Source organism: Manduca sexta, chromosome 14, assembly GCF_014839805.1.
Source record: "Manduca sexta isolate Smith_Timp_Sample1 chromosome 14, JHU_Msex_v1.0, whole genome shotgun sequence".
Lineage (NCBI taxonomy): Eukaryota > Metazoa > Arthropoda > Insecta > Lepidoptera > Sphingidae > Manduca > Manduca sexta.
Genome location: NC_051128.1, coordinates 13,692,111 through 13,707,064, shown reverse-complemented (window position 1 = coordinate 13,707,064; position 14,954 = coordinate 13,692,111). Strand labels below are relative to the sequence as shown.

Here is a 14,954-nt window from a genome sequence, read left to right as displayed (position 1 = left end):
TTTCTTCTTCGGATATCCTGTTCCCAGTAATTAATTTGATATAATTACTGGAAAAGTTGTGATAAAGCAAATTGAATATGGAGATAAATTATAGCATATTATGTTATTCTCGTAAATAATTATGATAAATGTAATTTTATGTGACTTCAACGCCATCTGACGACAAATTGCAACGTAGAGGGCTGTGGTTCAAACCTGCGGCCCGCTGAGCTTTTGTAAATGGTCGTGAAATCCTGAGTTACTGCCTTATTACGTTTTTAAGACCGTAACTTTGACTCTATATCTACATTAAGTAAAACAAATGTGGCTGTGGTGATATTGCTTTATTTGATACTTTACTTTTTAAGTAGTTTTTATATGTCGCGGAAATCTATTGGCGGTGTCAGTACTATATTCTCAATATCGAGTTTATTATTCAATTCTTCATTAATTTCGTCAACTGTCTCTAACATTAGTTCTTCATCCACCGACATGTCGTTGCTTCTATCTAGAGGTCCCTCCATGTCTACAGCGGAGCATTCATCTATTAGTTGAGTAAGAGCTTCACCAACATCACTCTCATCAGAAGAATCAATTTCATTGGTTTTACTATCTGTGGACATTTCCATTTCCTCTTCGTTTACGTTTTTATCATAATTGCCATGGTTGGTTTCAATGCTGTTATTGTTCATAAGATTTTCTGACCCGTTATGTTCTACATTATTGAAATTTTCTAAGATAACATTGTCACCAAAAGAAGCCATTCCCTCAATTGGCGTATTATTATGGACTGCTGTCATTTCTAGATCGTATTGCAATTTATGTACATCACTGCAACTAGGATTGTTATTTATCATACTAGTAATTAGTTCATTAGAAGATCTTATGCCTATTTCATTATCCGGTTTGTGATGGATATTTTGGATTTCAAGAAATTTTATATTATTGTTATTAGTGTTTAGAGGTGAAAGTTTGCTATATTCTGCACTAATTTGCTGTTTTGACGTGTGTGCAGATGAGCATTTAGCACTGGAATCAGTTTGAAATATTGTACTATTTATTTGGGTTTTTAGTTTTTCGATCAATCCGGGATTTTCTTCAGTAAATTTTTGAAGTATTCGCTCTATAATTACGCTAGAATCTGTATTTTTTCGAGTTTCATGTCTAATGTTAGCATTTAGATTATAAAGAAGTTCTTCGTTCCTTTTTTGTGTAGATATTACTTCGTATGCCTGTAAAAATATAGTAAGAATTACCGTAATTAGTTATTCATTTGGGCTATGTTATACTTTATGACCATATAAGAAAATATTATCTTATACTTTCCTTTCTATTACTGACAATTAAATCAGCAAGTTCATTAGCAAGTTGAACTGTAGCGTCTGGTAAATTTGTTTTTGCAGCTAAAGCTAATCCATAGCGTTCAAGCTTTGTAACTCCTAGTTCTACCTTATGAGTATACACCAATCGTTTATTTGTATTATCGCCTTCTGATACTATTTCTTCTATGACTGCTGTATGTTTACTAACAACAAATAAAGTTCAATGTTTAACTTACAAGATGATTAATACACAACTATAATCATAATTATTTTGCGTCTTACTTGACAACATTGTAATACAATTCTTGTAATCGCGTAAGGTACATAAAATGAGTAGTGAAAAATGTGAATGCATTGCTCATCATTAGTTCTTCGCAGATTGCCCATGCTATGCTAGTGCCTTCTTCACAAGATGTTCCTCTGTAAATTAAAGTGCAAAATTCAATTAAAAATTTCCTGCAAATATATTTCGAAATTATTTGTCTATAACTACCTGCAGAGTTCATCAATGATTACCAAACTCGTTGGAGTCAAGCTCTTCAATATATGTTGAATTTCTTTCATCTGCAATTTGAAATTTTCTGTTTTGATAGTTAATATTTGGAATTTTAAATATTATCATAGAAGTATATTTATAGTGATACCTCCAAAACGAAAGTAGAGGCGTTCAATTCAACGCTATCATTAAATCCAATTCTCGAGAACAGCCTATCGCATAGGCGTAAAACACAGTTCGTTGCTGGCAGAAAGCAACCCAACTGAAATTTTTGAAAAAGATACGATAATTAACACAGTGCTAAGCATCTAAGAATAAAAGAAATTTTAATGGATTTAATAAAAACCTGCGCCATAACTTGCATGATAGCAATTTGTTTTATGTAAATACTTTTGCCACCCATATTTGGTCCAGTTATTATTGTGAAATTGTGTTCAGGACTTGCAAACTGTAATAATATTTAAAGATCACACAGTAAGTAGGTACTTATAGAATATGTTTCAGTAATTTTTTTAACGACCAATACAAGGGTACCCTTACTATATCATTTGGAATCGGCAGAACTTGACTGTTGTAGTCTAACAAGGGATGCACACTGTTCCGTATTTCTAGATAAGTGTTGAATTCAGGACGTACGTAGGATCCTATGCTACTAGCCTAAAAATGAAAGGACATTAATCATAAGATAATTCATGTACGTAAGGAAATTTAATGTTCAGTTTCCACGAATTGAAAAATTAGCCATGTTCATCCATGTAGCTCATACAACTCGAGGGCAAATAAGAACTGCATAGAGCTGATATTAGGATTGCGATTTGGATCAGAAAGATTTTTATAAAGCACTCCAATCTTAGCTAATCTATCTTAAGAATGAATTGTTCCTAATCATGTTATGACTACCATCGCGTCGTGGGAAGGGAGGAGATAATTATTAAATAGCAGAATCTCGTCCCTCCTGCGTCATCTTTGGTTAAAACCATAGTATAATTAGGTACTTAAATATATTAACCATTTGTGTAACAATAAAAAAAAATATGAAAAAATTTTACCTGTGTTAACGCCAACAAAATATCCAATTCAGCAACATCTTCGCACAGTGTATACAAACTTGCCATAAAGGGACGTAATTCTTTGAGTAAAGTAGAAATAACACTGAAAGATGTTTTTTGATTATTAAAGTAACTCAACAATAAAAGCTTGGAGTCGTACGTACTAAAGTCGGAAGATAGAAATGTCAGAGAGACCGTTTAATTATTTTATTTATGGACTTACTCTAATTTTATGTATAGCTTTTTGCTTGGACATAACATTTTGTATGTATCTTATGTCCAAGGCGTAACTGGCATTTTATAAAGCACATCATAATCATCAATATGAGGAGTTTCACTGCTGAACAAAGACCTTTTTACCAATTCCAGACCGACGTTTTAGAATATTATGTTTTTATTACACAATGTAAAGTAACCATGAATGATATAAAACATCTAACATGTTACTCATTTTTTGTATTTCATTAAGAGATTCCTTAGCTTGATGATCGAGCACTACAAGTTCTTCTGTTGTCATTGATACGCTTGCGCCGTTGTTGTGAACCTAGAAATGTAAACGACCATAAAAATCGATACCACGTTAAATGGAATTGGGGCCCAAATTTTCTTTCATACAAGATTTTAAGTCAAATAATTCGATTTGAGTATTATATATAAATATAGGTGTCATTGGTGTTGCTACGGTTTTTCTCTAAGGGCAACTGGAGGGAGAAAAAAACTGAATTCAACAAAAGTACTGCACCAAGCGAGGGCCCTGTGAGTGCAAGGTTTTTTCACTAGGGTTACTATGCTATGAGCCACCCACCTTTGCACTTCCCTAGAAAAGTACTTATATATCAAGTTGTTACTGTTTTGTTTCTTGTATGAGATTAGTGACAACAAATATACCTGTATAAATATGGGCGGCAAATCTTCAACACAAAATTTTTGCCTGTTCTTAGGTCCCAAAGATAAAACTATATGAAATCCCTTCATAACATTTTGATTAAGTCGTATAGGCAAATCATACGTTTCACTTAGTTGCTCTACTATTTTTTGTATGTCTTCTATGAGTTCTGAATAAGTTCTTCGAGCTACGTCTAGAAGGCCATTTATATCTGGTTTTACTGCGAAACATCTTTGCAAGCTGCCCATAGCTCCTTTTTCTAAGTGTGCATCATCTTGAATGATGTTCTTTATGCGCTCTGATATCTCTTTGTAATTTGGGTTTTCAAAATCCTAGTAAATGGAACTGAGATCTTTATTTTATTATTCAAATATATTAATACATCCAAACGTTTTATACGTTGCGTCGTGAATATTGAGTTGTGAGCATCAGGAATTATCATACTATGCGTATAGAATCTAGACTGGACGAAACATTTATGGCGTACAAACGTTAGTTTAACTACACCTAGTTAGAGATCGAACCATCAGACTCTGGTCTTATAATCAATTCATCTGCTGTTACCAAGGTGATCAAATCACTAAATAATTGAATACATATGAACCCAACATAGTACTTAGGTATATCAAACTTTATACAAAAGTCAAAGGTAAGGTAAATAAATAAATAAAATACCCTTCCTACCATTTTAATTTTCCTCAATCTCCCACTCTCTGCGGTATTTAGCGATTCAACAAGTTTTGGAACCATTTCCATAGTAGTTTTCAGCAGTAACACTTGGTTAAGTTGTGCTTCGCCTAATTTATCTAAGTTCGGATTAGTATTTTCGACGCAAAGAAGAAGAATTTTGTCAATATCCGTCAATTTCTTTATTACATCCTGTACAATATAATCAGTTTAGGTCAATTCCCTCTGTTATATTTTAATTTTGAGGGAGGTGTTATTTTTATGATCTTTAATGCAAAAAATATCATAAGTACTGTAACATAGGAGCCAAATGAAAGCAAAATTATTAGATCCTTTACAATTGCTGTCAACCGCTTTCACTAGTTTACCATTCCGTCTAAGGTAAAGATAATTATATCTACATTCTTTCTATACGTCTAGTGAACTGTTACTGTCCTTTTATCGGCTTTTTAGTGGATAACATTATATTGCCCCCCGCAGTGTTGCTTATCAATAAAAGTCAAAACATGGACTCTTTGTACATAATCAAAATATAAATTCTGACTACAATATGCTGTGAAATTAACATTAATGACCTGTAAATCTATCATTAATCCAGAATCATTGTTTATCAAATCCTCTATAGCATCAAGCCTGGCCTCTATAATTTCTTTGTTACACGATGGTTGTAAAATAGTTGCCCTCAGAGCCCTTATTCCTCCAATAGTATAAGTTGGTCCCAAGATACCTAAGAGACAGCACGTGGGTCCCGCAGATGGTATTAGTGGCTGGACTAATTCTAATTGTGTAGCTGTTCCTATATCTAAAAGAGGAAGAATAAGTAAATACTGTTACAAGATTCCAGATTCTATGAATCTGTGGAAAATTATCTTCAAAAGAATTTCACAAGTATTCAAGCTTTTCTACAGTTATTTAAGACCACGTAGAGTCGGAATTAAATCAATATGAAAAATACTGAGTGAATTTTATTAAATTACATGATAAGATAGGATATATTTTTTTACCACCTGGGTAGCGACCACCGTATTCAAGGTGATGGTGGTGGTTCACGTAAGTGTGTCGCGTTCCGGGATCAGCTTGTGTATATATAATCCAAACAGGCCGTGCAAATTTGTGTCGACTGGCGAGGCGTATCACGTCAGTCGGCATTCTATATAGATTCCATTCCGCTTACCATCAGGTGCGGTGGGTTACTTTGATGTACCCGTTTAAAAGATAATTACGAAATGGGCAATGATATAAGTTTGCCAATGAGTATGAAAGTAGATTTACCAATAATCATTGTATTTTCCGACGAATGGTATTCGATCTTCAAGGATTCGCGCGCAAAAACTAAACATTGTATATGCTCTACATATTTAAGTACAGCTGCAGCCGCAGTCAATGCGTAAAATCTAGCAAAAATATGATACAAATAAGTTTTTAAACATGTTAATGTTTCTAGATATTTTAACAACTTTGATTTCTAAAATCGTTTATGATTTATAAGAGTCATTTAGTTACGTTTAAGTAGGTATATAATTTTTGTAAGTTTTTATTATTTACTAGATGACCCGGTGAACTTCGTATCACCTACATACATTTATTATTGTTATTTATTGTGAAACACAATTTTGCCATACAATACGTATGTTATCATTATCTGTCTCGCGCTAGTCGAGAGTACGGTTTGCACGTGAAGTAGCTCGTCGTACATTTGATTAACTTCGACTATCTAAGTCATCTTCTCCGTGGCATTTTGCGACAATAATGATAAATAAAGTTCTCACGCACTGACAAATTGATGATAGATTTTAATAATAGTCTTGAAATTTATTTATTTATTTTCTATTTTAAGAACCCACTGACACTTTTACACTTTATTTATTTCTGAAATGTTTTGTATTTGAACAAAATAAACCAAAGAAATCGGACCTCATAATACAACTATGAAACAGACTTATTTCTGAATACATCTATATATATGTTACAGTTCTTTATTTCTAAAAGAGAAAAGACATGAAATGTTTGACAGGTAGGAACATTTTGTATTGAAAACTTATATTGTCGTTTTTAGTATCTTCCGTTATTTATTATTTATGTTCGTCACCGTTTAATCCATCCCTGGACTTCCACAAATAATTCAAAACCAAAATTAGCCAAATCGGTTCAGCCGTTCTCGAGTTTTAGCGAGACTAACGAACAGCAATTGATTTTTATATATATAGATTTCCAAGTACCTACAAATCTTGGTATGAAAACGAAATAAATTTAAGGTTTATTAAATAAAAAATGATTTTATGTTTTTAGTACGTATAGATATAGCATAAAGCTAATATTATGCAACTAGTAGAGCTAGTTCTCATATCGAACCATTTAGATAACACTTTCATTGTTATCTGTTTTAAAATTAATGATAAACAAAAAAAACGTGCCAAGTTTAGAAAAACATGTGCATATCGTTATCAATTTAAATAGGTTAATTTGGATACATACTTAATCTGATTAAAATACTTTCATGATTAATCATTTTAGTGAAATCAAATTGTGGATTAGCAGGTGTAAATAGGTTATTAATAAAAATCAAATTTGAATTAGATACCTTAATTGTTTTTTTGCTTTATATAAACAAATGCATACCTAAATTAAAACTAAAACTGAAATAATATGTACGAAAAATAATAATAAACCCAACCTGGAAATACATTGCTATATAGCAGGTAAATTATCTTATTCTAGCAATAAGTATAGTATAATTTTAGTACACAATATACTACTAGGTAATAGGTATATGCAGAAACCTCCAGGCATCACGTCTTTATCCTAGAAGGGGTATGTAGAGGCACAACCAGGGCGCCCACTTTTCGCTAACTGTATTCCATCCCATAATGTGATATGGAGCGAACCTATCGCTATATCATTATACCATCCGACCATCAAGGCAAACATATTATACCTATATGTTACATTAGATATCTATGAATATATAGATATGACACATTCTCAGAACAATAACTAAAGCTAAATACTAATAATTCCTAATACTATAAAGAGCCATATCCACTAACTTGTGTAGTACTTGGAGATACACAGCGCTGTATTGTGGAGCGCAAAGAGTCTGAATATTCTGACGGCCAGCAGCATCATTGAAATGCCGTCGTTGTACTGTAGTTAAGTTCACTAAAGGGAATCGTTCCTTTATCAATTGATACAGTTGGCTTGGTTTCACTCCCTCGCAAAACGTGTGTGGGACTATAATCTGAGGATATCACGTAAGGAAGTGATAGTGGTATATGGTTCGTTGGAAGAGTTATACCATATGAAAAAAGACTTTTTGAATTGCGAATGCAGAATATTTTGTAATTATTACCTAAGCTTTTGATATTTATATTGCAGCAAGAGATTCTAGTCTCTATATTCAGATGGCAGATGCAAAGAATAATAGACTTAAATTATAATTATATAATTTAAGTCAATAGGTAATCAGATGTTATTAAAATAAATTCACGCAGTGAAAAACTCTTCCCTATGCTTGAGCGTAAAAGGTATTCCCCCTTTTGAACAGTCAAGTGCTTACAAATCATAAGCGATCTTTGACATGCGGCCTACTAATTAGTCAAATATTTACAGTCGACTCCAATTAATTACCTATCTCAATTACTGTTTTCGGATTAATGGCGAATTTGGACCTTGATCAGAATAAAGTTTGTTATGTTTAAAGAATATGATGTCTATTTCGATACATTTTGTTTTCGGGGTCCATTCGAAAATGGCAGATGGGGATTTCGGCCATTAGACAATAAATAATCATACTTATTTTACCTCGATGGGATTAAAATAGTTGATTTTTGTTAACGTGTGTGTGTACAGCAATGTGTCGCTAAACTGGCATAGAACTAGATGTGGATGCCTTAGATCAACCGCAGCCATGCCAATCTCTCCACGGGCCATTCCCCTGCCCTCGGAAATAGCTACAAACAAATTGTTAGTTGGATTTTCATTAACTTCATTGTGGACAAACAATTCGTTAATTCGTATTTCCTTATCATTTGGACTAATTCTTAATATGTATATCAGTAAGGTTATTTCCCTATTTATAGCGGTTTTGAATAAACGATCCCAATCTCAATCTTCTATCCGATTCTGAGAATGAACCAATCAAAATAACTCATTTGTAAGGATGTCAAAAATCTTTGTACTGATTGGTCCATTTTTGAGATATATCGAATAAAGCGATTAGGATCCTTTATTGAAAATGGCGGTTAGAAAGATAATTTTAGTTTTAAATGATGTTCATACCTAAAATAACACTGGCATCTATAGCTGATGTACTAGTAGATCTACCTGATCTGGCACCACTATGTCCACCTGGAATATTATAAAAATCTTTCTGCACCAATTCTAGACTAATCTATTTAAAACACCAAGCAGTGTGTTTGTGCAATTATCTTTTGATTTGCAGGACATTATTAGTATCTGTGTTTACAGGTTTTTATGAGACTTAAAATCTAGATTCTAGAAAAAGCGCTGTGTAGTACGGAGCCATGGTTGGTAATTCGAATTTCGAAAATGGGTGATATTGCTGCTATTTACTAACAATCGAGACTCAATCTAGTTTATAAGTTGTATGAATACGAAGCAAGCTATTTGCTGCTTACTTATGTATAATATCTATGTATGTGTATAAAATTGCCTAACTTTACATTATTGTTCTTTATTTTGATAATTTAAACTTCAATCCAAAAGAAAAATAAGTCACTGTTTGCATATAGTTAGGTATATACTGTACCTATAGATGCCTATTTATATCAATGGACTTGTAGTTTCCTCATTTGATTATACGAGAAATCGTATTTATAAAACGGGAACATACCGCGTGTGAGAAACAATATTCATACTTGGATTTTATCTCTACCTTGTACCTACCTAGGAACTATGTAGAGTCGTGTCATGACTCATTCAAAACATCACGAGAGCTAAACAACGAATATTTTAATCAATGATTATCAGTGTTTTGCTTCTTCCGATAAGCAATTATTTAACTTGATAAAATGATTAGTTCAAGTTTAAAATATTCATATTGCTAAGAGCAGATACAGTCTCATTCTTCATTTGTATTTCACTTAGTGAATGAATAACTTTCAAACGAGAATATTATGACGTAGAAAGCACCTTACTTCTGTCTCATAGCAAATTCAAATTCAATTTTTTTTTTCAAATTCAAATTTTTTATTCATGATATCGGGTAAATAGGTACATTGGTCTTAAGTATTTACGATAGAGTTCGCCGACATCTGCTTTCGTAGCATATAAATGTTTGGAAAATAGATGCTTAGATCTAGATTAGAATTTAAGTAATAAGTTTAAAGCAAATACGTAACCTTTGGCAGAACAAATAAAATATAGGTATATGAATAAGTACACAGAATTATAAACTTAGTATATTTATAGCTTAAACAAAACAATAAACCTTCTTAATTTTAAGTATTAACAGGTCAATAAGTAATATTACTTAGAAATTTCATACCAGGACGAATTTTAAAAAAGTTAAAATCATGTTTTATAGGACAATACCTACTCCTTGCTTTTCCTAACTACACTCCTCATTGTAATCTAGTAAAAAAAGGAATTTTCGTTGTGTTTCATAAGATAGTATGTGATTTTATTATGTAGAAAAAAATAATCAAAGTAAATTGTTATAACTAACAAATTAAAAAAAAATATGAATAAAACAACAATACCAAATGATAGCACAAAAAATTGGTAAGCATTTTATCATGATATTAGGTATTTTGCTTATAAAAGTATTGTTTGTTAATTATGTCGATAAAGCTATCACAAAAGTTTGAAGCAGGAAAAACATAAAATAAATACAATACAAAATGTACAATACGCAATATTATTTAATATAATATTGATAATAGTATTTTGACAGACGTTACTTGAAAAAAATGTTTACTACACTCAGCGAAGTCGTTATAGTAACACCGTTACATCTCTTACAGAATTTAAAAACCATTTAATACAGTATCTTTAATATTATGTAAGTTTTTGAAGAGAACAAAGCAAAGTCACAGATGTAACGAAACGAGTAGCACACCTAAAATGGAAGTGGGCTGGACATGTCGATCGGATCGATAGATCGTGGTGTAAACATTTACTTGAATGGGAGCCATGGGGAAAAAATGCCCCGAAGAAGACCACAAATGTACTGGAAAGACGACGTGAAGAAAGTCGCCGGATCGAACTGGATAAAAAGCTCAATGACGCAGTGAATAGAAAATGTTGAAGGAGGCCTACACCGAGAAGGTTGAAAAGGCTAAAGAAGAACGAAGAAGTTTTTGAAGGATGCATAAATAAGTTGTATCTAAATGAGTGTGGTCTTTGAATGCATGGGATCACACTCGGCCATGTGGACGTCAATACAGCCAAAGTAATTGCACGTCACGGATCTAAATGGAGGATTTATTCTCCCCGGGCCACAGTAATCTCACATATGACCGTATGAAACTCAATAGCAAAATTGTCAGTTAATCTTTGGGATTGTGATACAAACCCGGTCGAGCTGCCCCATTCATTCTGCAGACAGTTTAGAGCGTGGTTCTATCACATAAGTACATCTATTAAATTTTTATAAATATCTGTATATTACATAATATATAATATACAGATATTTGTAGATATTGAAGAAAATGAATGGAGGTCTTTGTTTGAGCAATAGAAGCCAAAATATTTCTTGTTGTTTGTCTGTATGTTTGTACACGCATCACGCAAAGACTATTGCATGAAATTCAATGCAGTTTTCACTGGTATATTCCTAGAGGTATAATTTAAAACATAGGCTCTATTTTACCCCGGGCATTATAAAATGGGAATTTTATTCCAGAAATAATTCGCGCCGCCGAAGCCGTGAGCAAATGCCAGTGATTTAATCATTTTTAATAAAAACAATATTGAATGCTGAAGTATTTTGATGCGCAAACATCGAGTGCAACGTGACAAGCTATCAACTAGCAATAAGATTTAATTTCTTTATTTACTTTAGGCTTCACGCGATAAACATTGTTCAACACAAGAAAATGATTGAAGATTTTATTACTTCAAATATAACACGATAATAAACATTATGTAAAGTAAGGACTCCTCGCAATTCCTAAAGAGAAATGATGGTCGGAGTTCAATTTTATTGCAATTGTTTATTTGTACAAAAACTAGATCTAAGTGATTTAAAAATAAAGTATCTATTCCTTTGCTAGCGTCAAATGTACCTATCTCCGGAATTATGATATACCCCCATCGATCTTTATCTTAACTTTTGAATCCTCATTGAGAGAAAGCCATCCAAACGTAAAAACGACTGCGAACAATAAACGAGTATTCATCAAGTATTTGTTTTGTTGGTTGGTACACAATTAATGTTACATTATTGCGTAAGCGACTGGCAAAAGCTCTTTTAATCAGTAAATGCTCCAGTTCGCTTTACTTTTAACCGAATTCATATCAATTAACTTAACCTACACTACATCAAGTTGTCTGTGATATAGTAATATTTGGTCTTCGACACTTTATAATGTTTTTATCAAAGGTCAAAACTATCAAGGGCATATATTTCTAAGATAGACAATCTAATATCAATGTGGATCTATCTAATTCCCTCTAGAGCATCTCCACTGCCGTACAGACTAAGCTTTCATGCTATATTTATAAGGCATACATGTGTAGTAAGTATTTCTTGAGATTTGAAGATGCTTTTAAAAGATGGCAATCATTACGCTCTACATTTTTTAGATAGCTTGGCAAAATGACTTCACTGCTCCGCTTATTTCGTTAAGAGAAGCTCCAAGAAAATGTTGACCAGCAAGAGAATATGAAAGCTTCCAACATGGTTCATAATATCTTCCTCTAGAACATTGTCTTCTTTTAGGACCGTTCACGCATCGACGATTCCTCTGATATTGATAGATAATATATATCTATATTATCTAAAAATCCCTTACTATCAAGATATTGACGTGATTGTTTCCTCCATTCGTATAAAACACACTAATGACTATAGATGGTTATGAAATAATCTTCATCTACTTAGAAGCCATTAAGCTATGGTAATAAGCAGTGCTTAAACCAACGCAAGGCCTCTTTTGGAGCAATAAAACCGACGCGAGGGCCAGTGCGGAGCAATAAATCTGACAAGAGGTCCCTAAGCGAAAAAACTGCTTCCCGATTTTAACAATTTCGTAAGTAAGCTGTTAAAAAGGCTCTCTAAGGACCGCGCGAGGCCGCTGTATGTGCGAGGCCCCTGGCGGTTGCTCGACTTGCCCCTTCTAAGGCCGCCACTGGCAATAAAGTTATGATATCCATAGAAAAATCTTATTTGTTTTTTATAAATAATCAAAAATAACAAGAAAAATACCAACTTCATTCTCAAATATTGATCGCCCAAAGGAAATATACCGTGATTAATTTAATTCCGTTTTGATAGCAAAGAAATAAATGCTGTTTATCGCTATAGGACATCAGGACAATAAACAATAAAATGGCGTTACATGTTATTCAAGAGGATTATTATTAATATGCAGGGCTTTATGATAATGTGAAAACGCGTAAATATTAGCGCTATTACCGTCATCACTAGGGAAAAAAGCGGTGAGAGCCTAGTTGGTAGTGGAATGGACTGCCGAGACGAATGTCCGCAGGTTCAAAACATAAGGCCTCTGATTTTTCTAAAGTTGTGGCTGTTGTTCCCGTCATATCTATTTTACGATGTATCTCCTATTTATCATACTTATATTTGATAGATTTTCAAGAAAAAATCAATTTCTTCTATCAACCTTCACATTCGTCTAACGCAAATAAGTAGATCTAGTTTTATGGGCGAACTAAAATATTATAATCATCATCATTGCTAATTGTACAAATGCTACGACATTGTATTTATTATATGCCGTGTATCCTTCGTTGGAGGTCCTTAAATAAATAAATAAATCATCAGACACTGGAAATTCACTGCTAAATAGACGCCACCTAAACATTTCCAGATCGACTTTCTAGAAGGGGCCCGCATCTAGCCCGATCTTACGACCAGCAGGTGTTCAAAACTAATTATATCCACACCACAATTTCCAGCCGACCAGCTGGAAGAACCTCGCATCTAGCTAGATCTTACGACTTTTATTAGGTCTCCAAAACTAATTATTATTAATTATCACACTAAACTTATAAGAATTTTACATTACCTCTACTACTACTGCTAATGTATCTCAGAGCAGTGGGTCGGTTTCTAGGAGTGCACATATCGTTCGACGTATCAGCCACCGCTGAATCGGAAGCCAGTACCCTCGCTCTGGGCCTGCTTGAAGACGATTCAGGCTTAGAGGAAGTCGAGTAAATAGCCCTACAACCAGGTTTTAATGAATATATAATGATTGTTGTAAAGTAAATTATGGAGATCAGTAATTAAATAAGGCCTGAACTCTAAATTTTCGGTGTTTGTTTTGCACTTCGTCTAAATCCGTTCAGCTGTTTCTGAATTCACTTTTAACAAACATCCAAACATTTTCACAAACTTTCGCATGTATAATACTTATTAGTAAGAAGTAAAACAGGACTAAATCGATTCTAGAGATTACTAGAGAAAGATGTGCAAATATGCACAAAAATTATGTATAAGTAATAAAAAAAAATATGATTAATTTTTCAACAATAATGTCAAACAGTTCTTACACCTATATAAATACTATGTGCATATTGGGTATCTATAATCTTACGTAACATAGGAATACTATTTTATAAGAAATATTTAAGTTTATTTTTACCGGCGTTTTAGAGGAGGAGGCGCCGAGGGCGGACCCATAGAAGACTTTTTAGATGAGTTTGTTTCGTTTTCATGGAAATTATACCTCGGAACTTTACTCAATATCCGAGCGTTTGAACTGTATGGACGTATATTGTGCATTATTGACGTTGATCCTCGAATGCCTAAAAATAAATTAGGCCGCAATAACAATGATGACTAACTACTTCGCTATATTTAGATTATATTTTTAACAGAAAATCATTACCAACTGACGCGTCCTTTCTTACTAATTCATGTTTAGATTTAGCTATTATTTTCGTATTTGCATGGTTTTCTCTCCACACGACGTTCATAATTTTATTATTTTAAACTTTCAATAATTTCTAATTGTCCAAATTTTATGAAATTAAATGGGCACTTACGCTGGTTCGCGCCAAAAAATCTATAATATACAATTTTTAATCATTCCATAAGGAACAGGTGAAGGTCAACGACTATAATGCCAAGTTGTATCAAATACAGTATAGTAGTCCAAACGCCATGCAAGAGGAGATTAAGAATTTATTTTTTATTTTGAATATAATAGTTTTGTCTAGGAGTTTGTGAATTCATGCAATAATTTCTAACATTAATTTTATATAAAATTATATAACCAAACTAAGATTAAATATTTGCATTACATATTATAAATAATATATTTATGTATCTTTATTCGGCTTTATATTTTTATGCATTCAGTTAGTACTTGATCTAACCGGATGTC

At 32.9% G+C, this 14,954-nt stretch overlaps 1 protein-coding gene across 1 annotated transcript; it reads right to left on the bottom strand.

The window, feature by feature from the left end:
• Positions 1 to 126: 126 nt before the first annotated feature.
• LOC115439867 (mutS protein homolog 4) lies at positions 127 to 14,615 on the bottom strand. The gene is made up of 18 exons (XM_037438488.1): positions 14,465 to 14,615; positions 13,632 to 13,789; positions 8,698 to 8,766; positions 8,221 to 8,369; positions 7,467 to 7,657; positions 5,692 to 5,813; positions 4,995 to 5,221; positions 4,417 to 4,611; positions 3,735 to 4,064; positions 3,287 to 3,390; positions 2,847 to 2,949; positions 2,338 to 2,454; positions 2,144 to 2,245; positions 1,946 to 2,059; positions 1,795 to 1,865; positions 1,584 to 1,721; positions 1,309 to 1,504; positions 127 to 1,211 (listed from the first exon to the last, which is right to left on the bottom strand). The coding sequence occupies exons 1-18, from the start codon at positions 14,542 to 14,544 to the stop codon at positions 354 to 356; spliced, it is 3,324 nt and encodes a 1,107-aa protein (XP_037294385.1). The 5' UTR covers positions 14,545 to 14,615; the 3' UTR covers positions 127 to 353.
• Between the last annotated feature and the right edge of the window lie 339 nt (positions 14,616 to 14,954).

Excerpts from the sequence above, each read along its gene's own strand:
- LOC115439867 (XM_037438488.1), bottom strand. The coding sequence starts at position 14,544 with ATGAACGTCGTGTGGAGAGAAAACCATGCAAATACGAAAATAATAGCT. Across the intron at positions 13,790-14,464 it reads GAATTAGTAAGAAAGGACGC|GGCTATTTACTCGACTTCCT; the intron begins GTCAGTTGGTAA and ends ACCTGGTTGTAG. Across the intron at positions 2,246-2,337 it reads TGCCGATTCCAAATGATATA|TTTGCAAGTCCTGAACACAA; the intron begins GTAAGGGTACCC and ends ATATTATTACAG.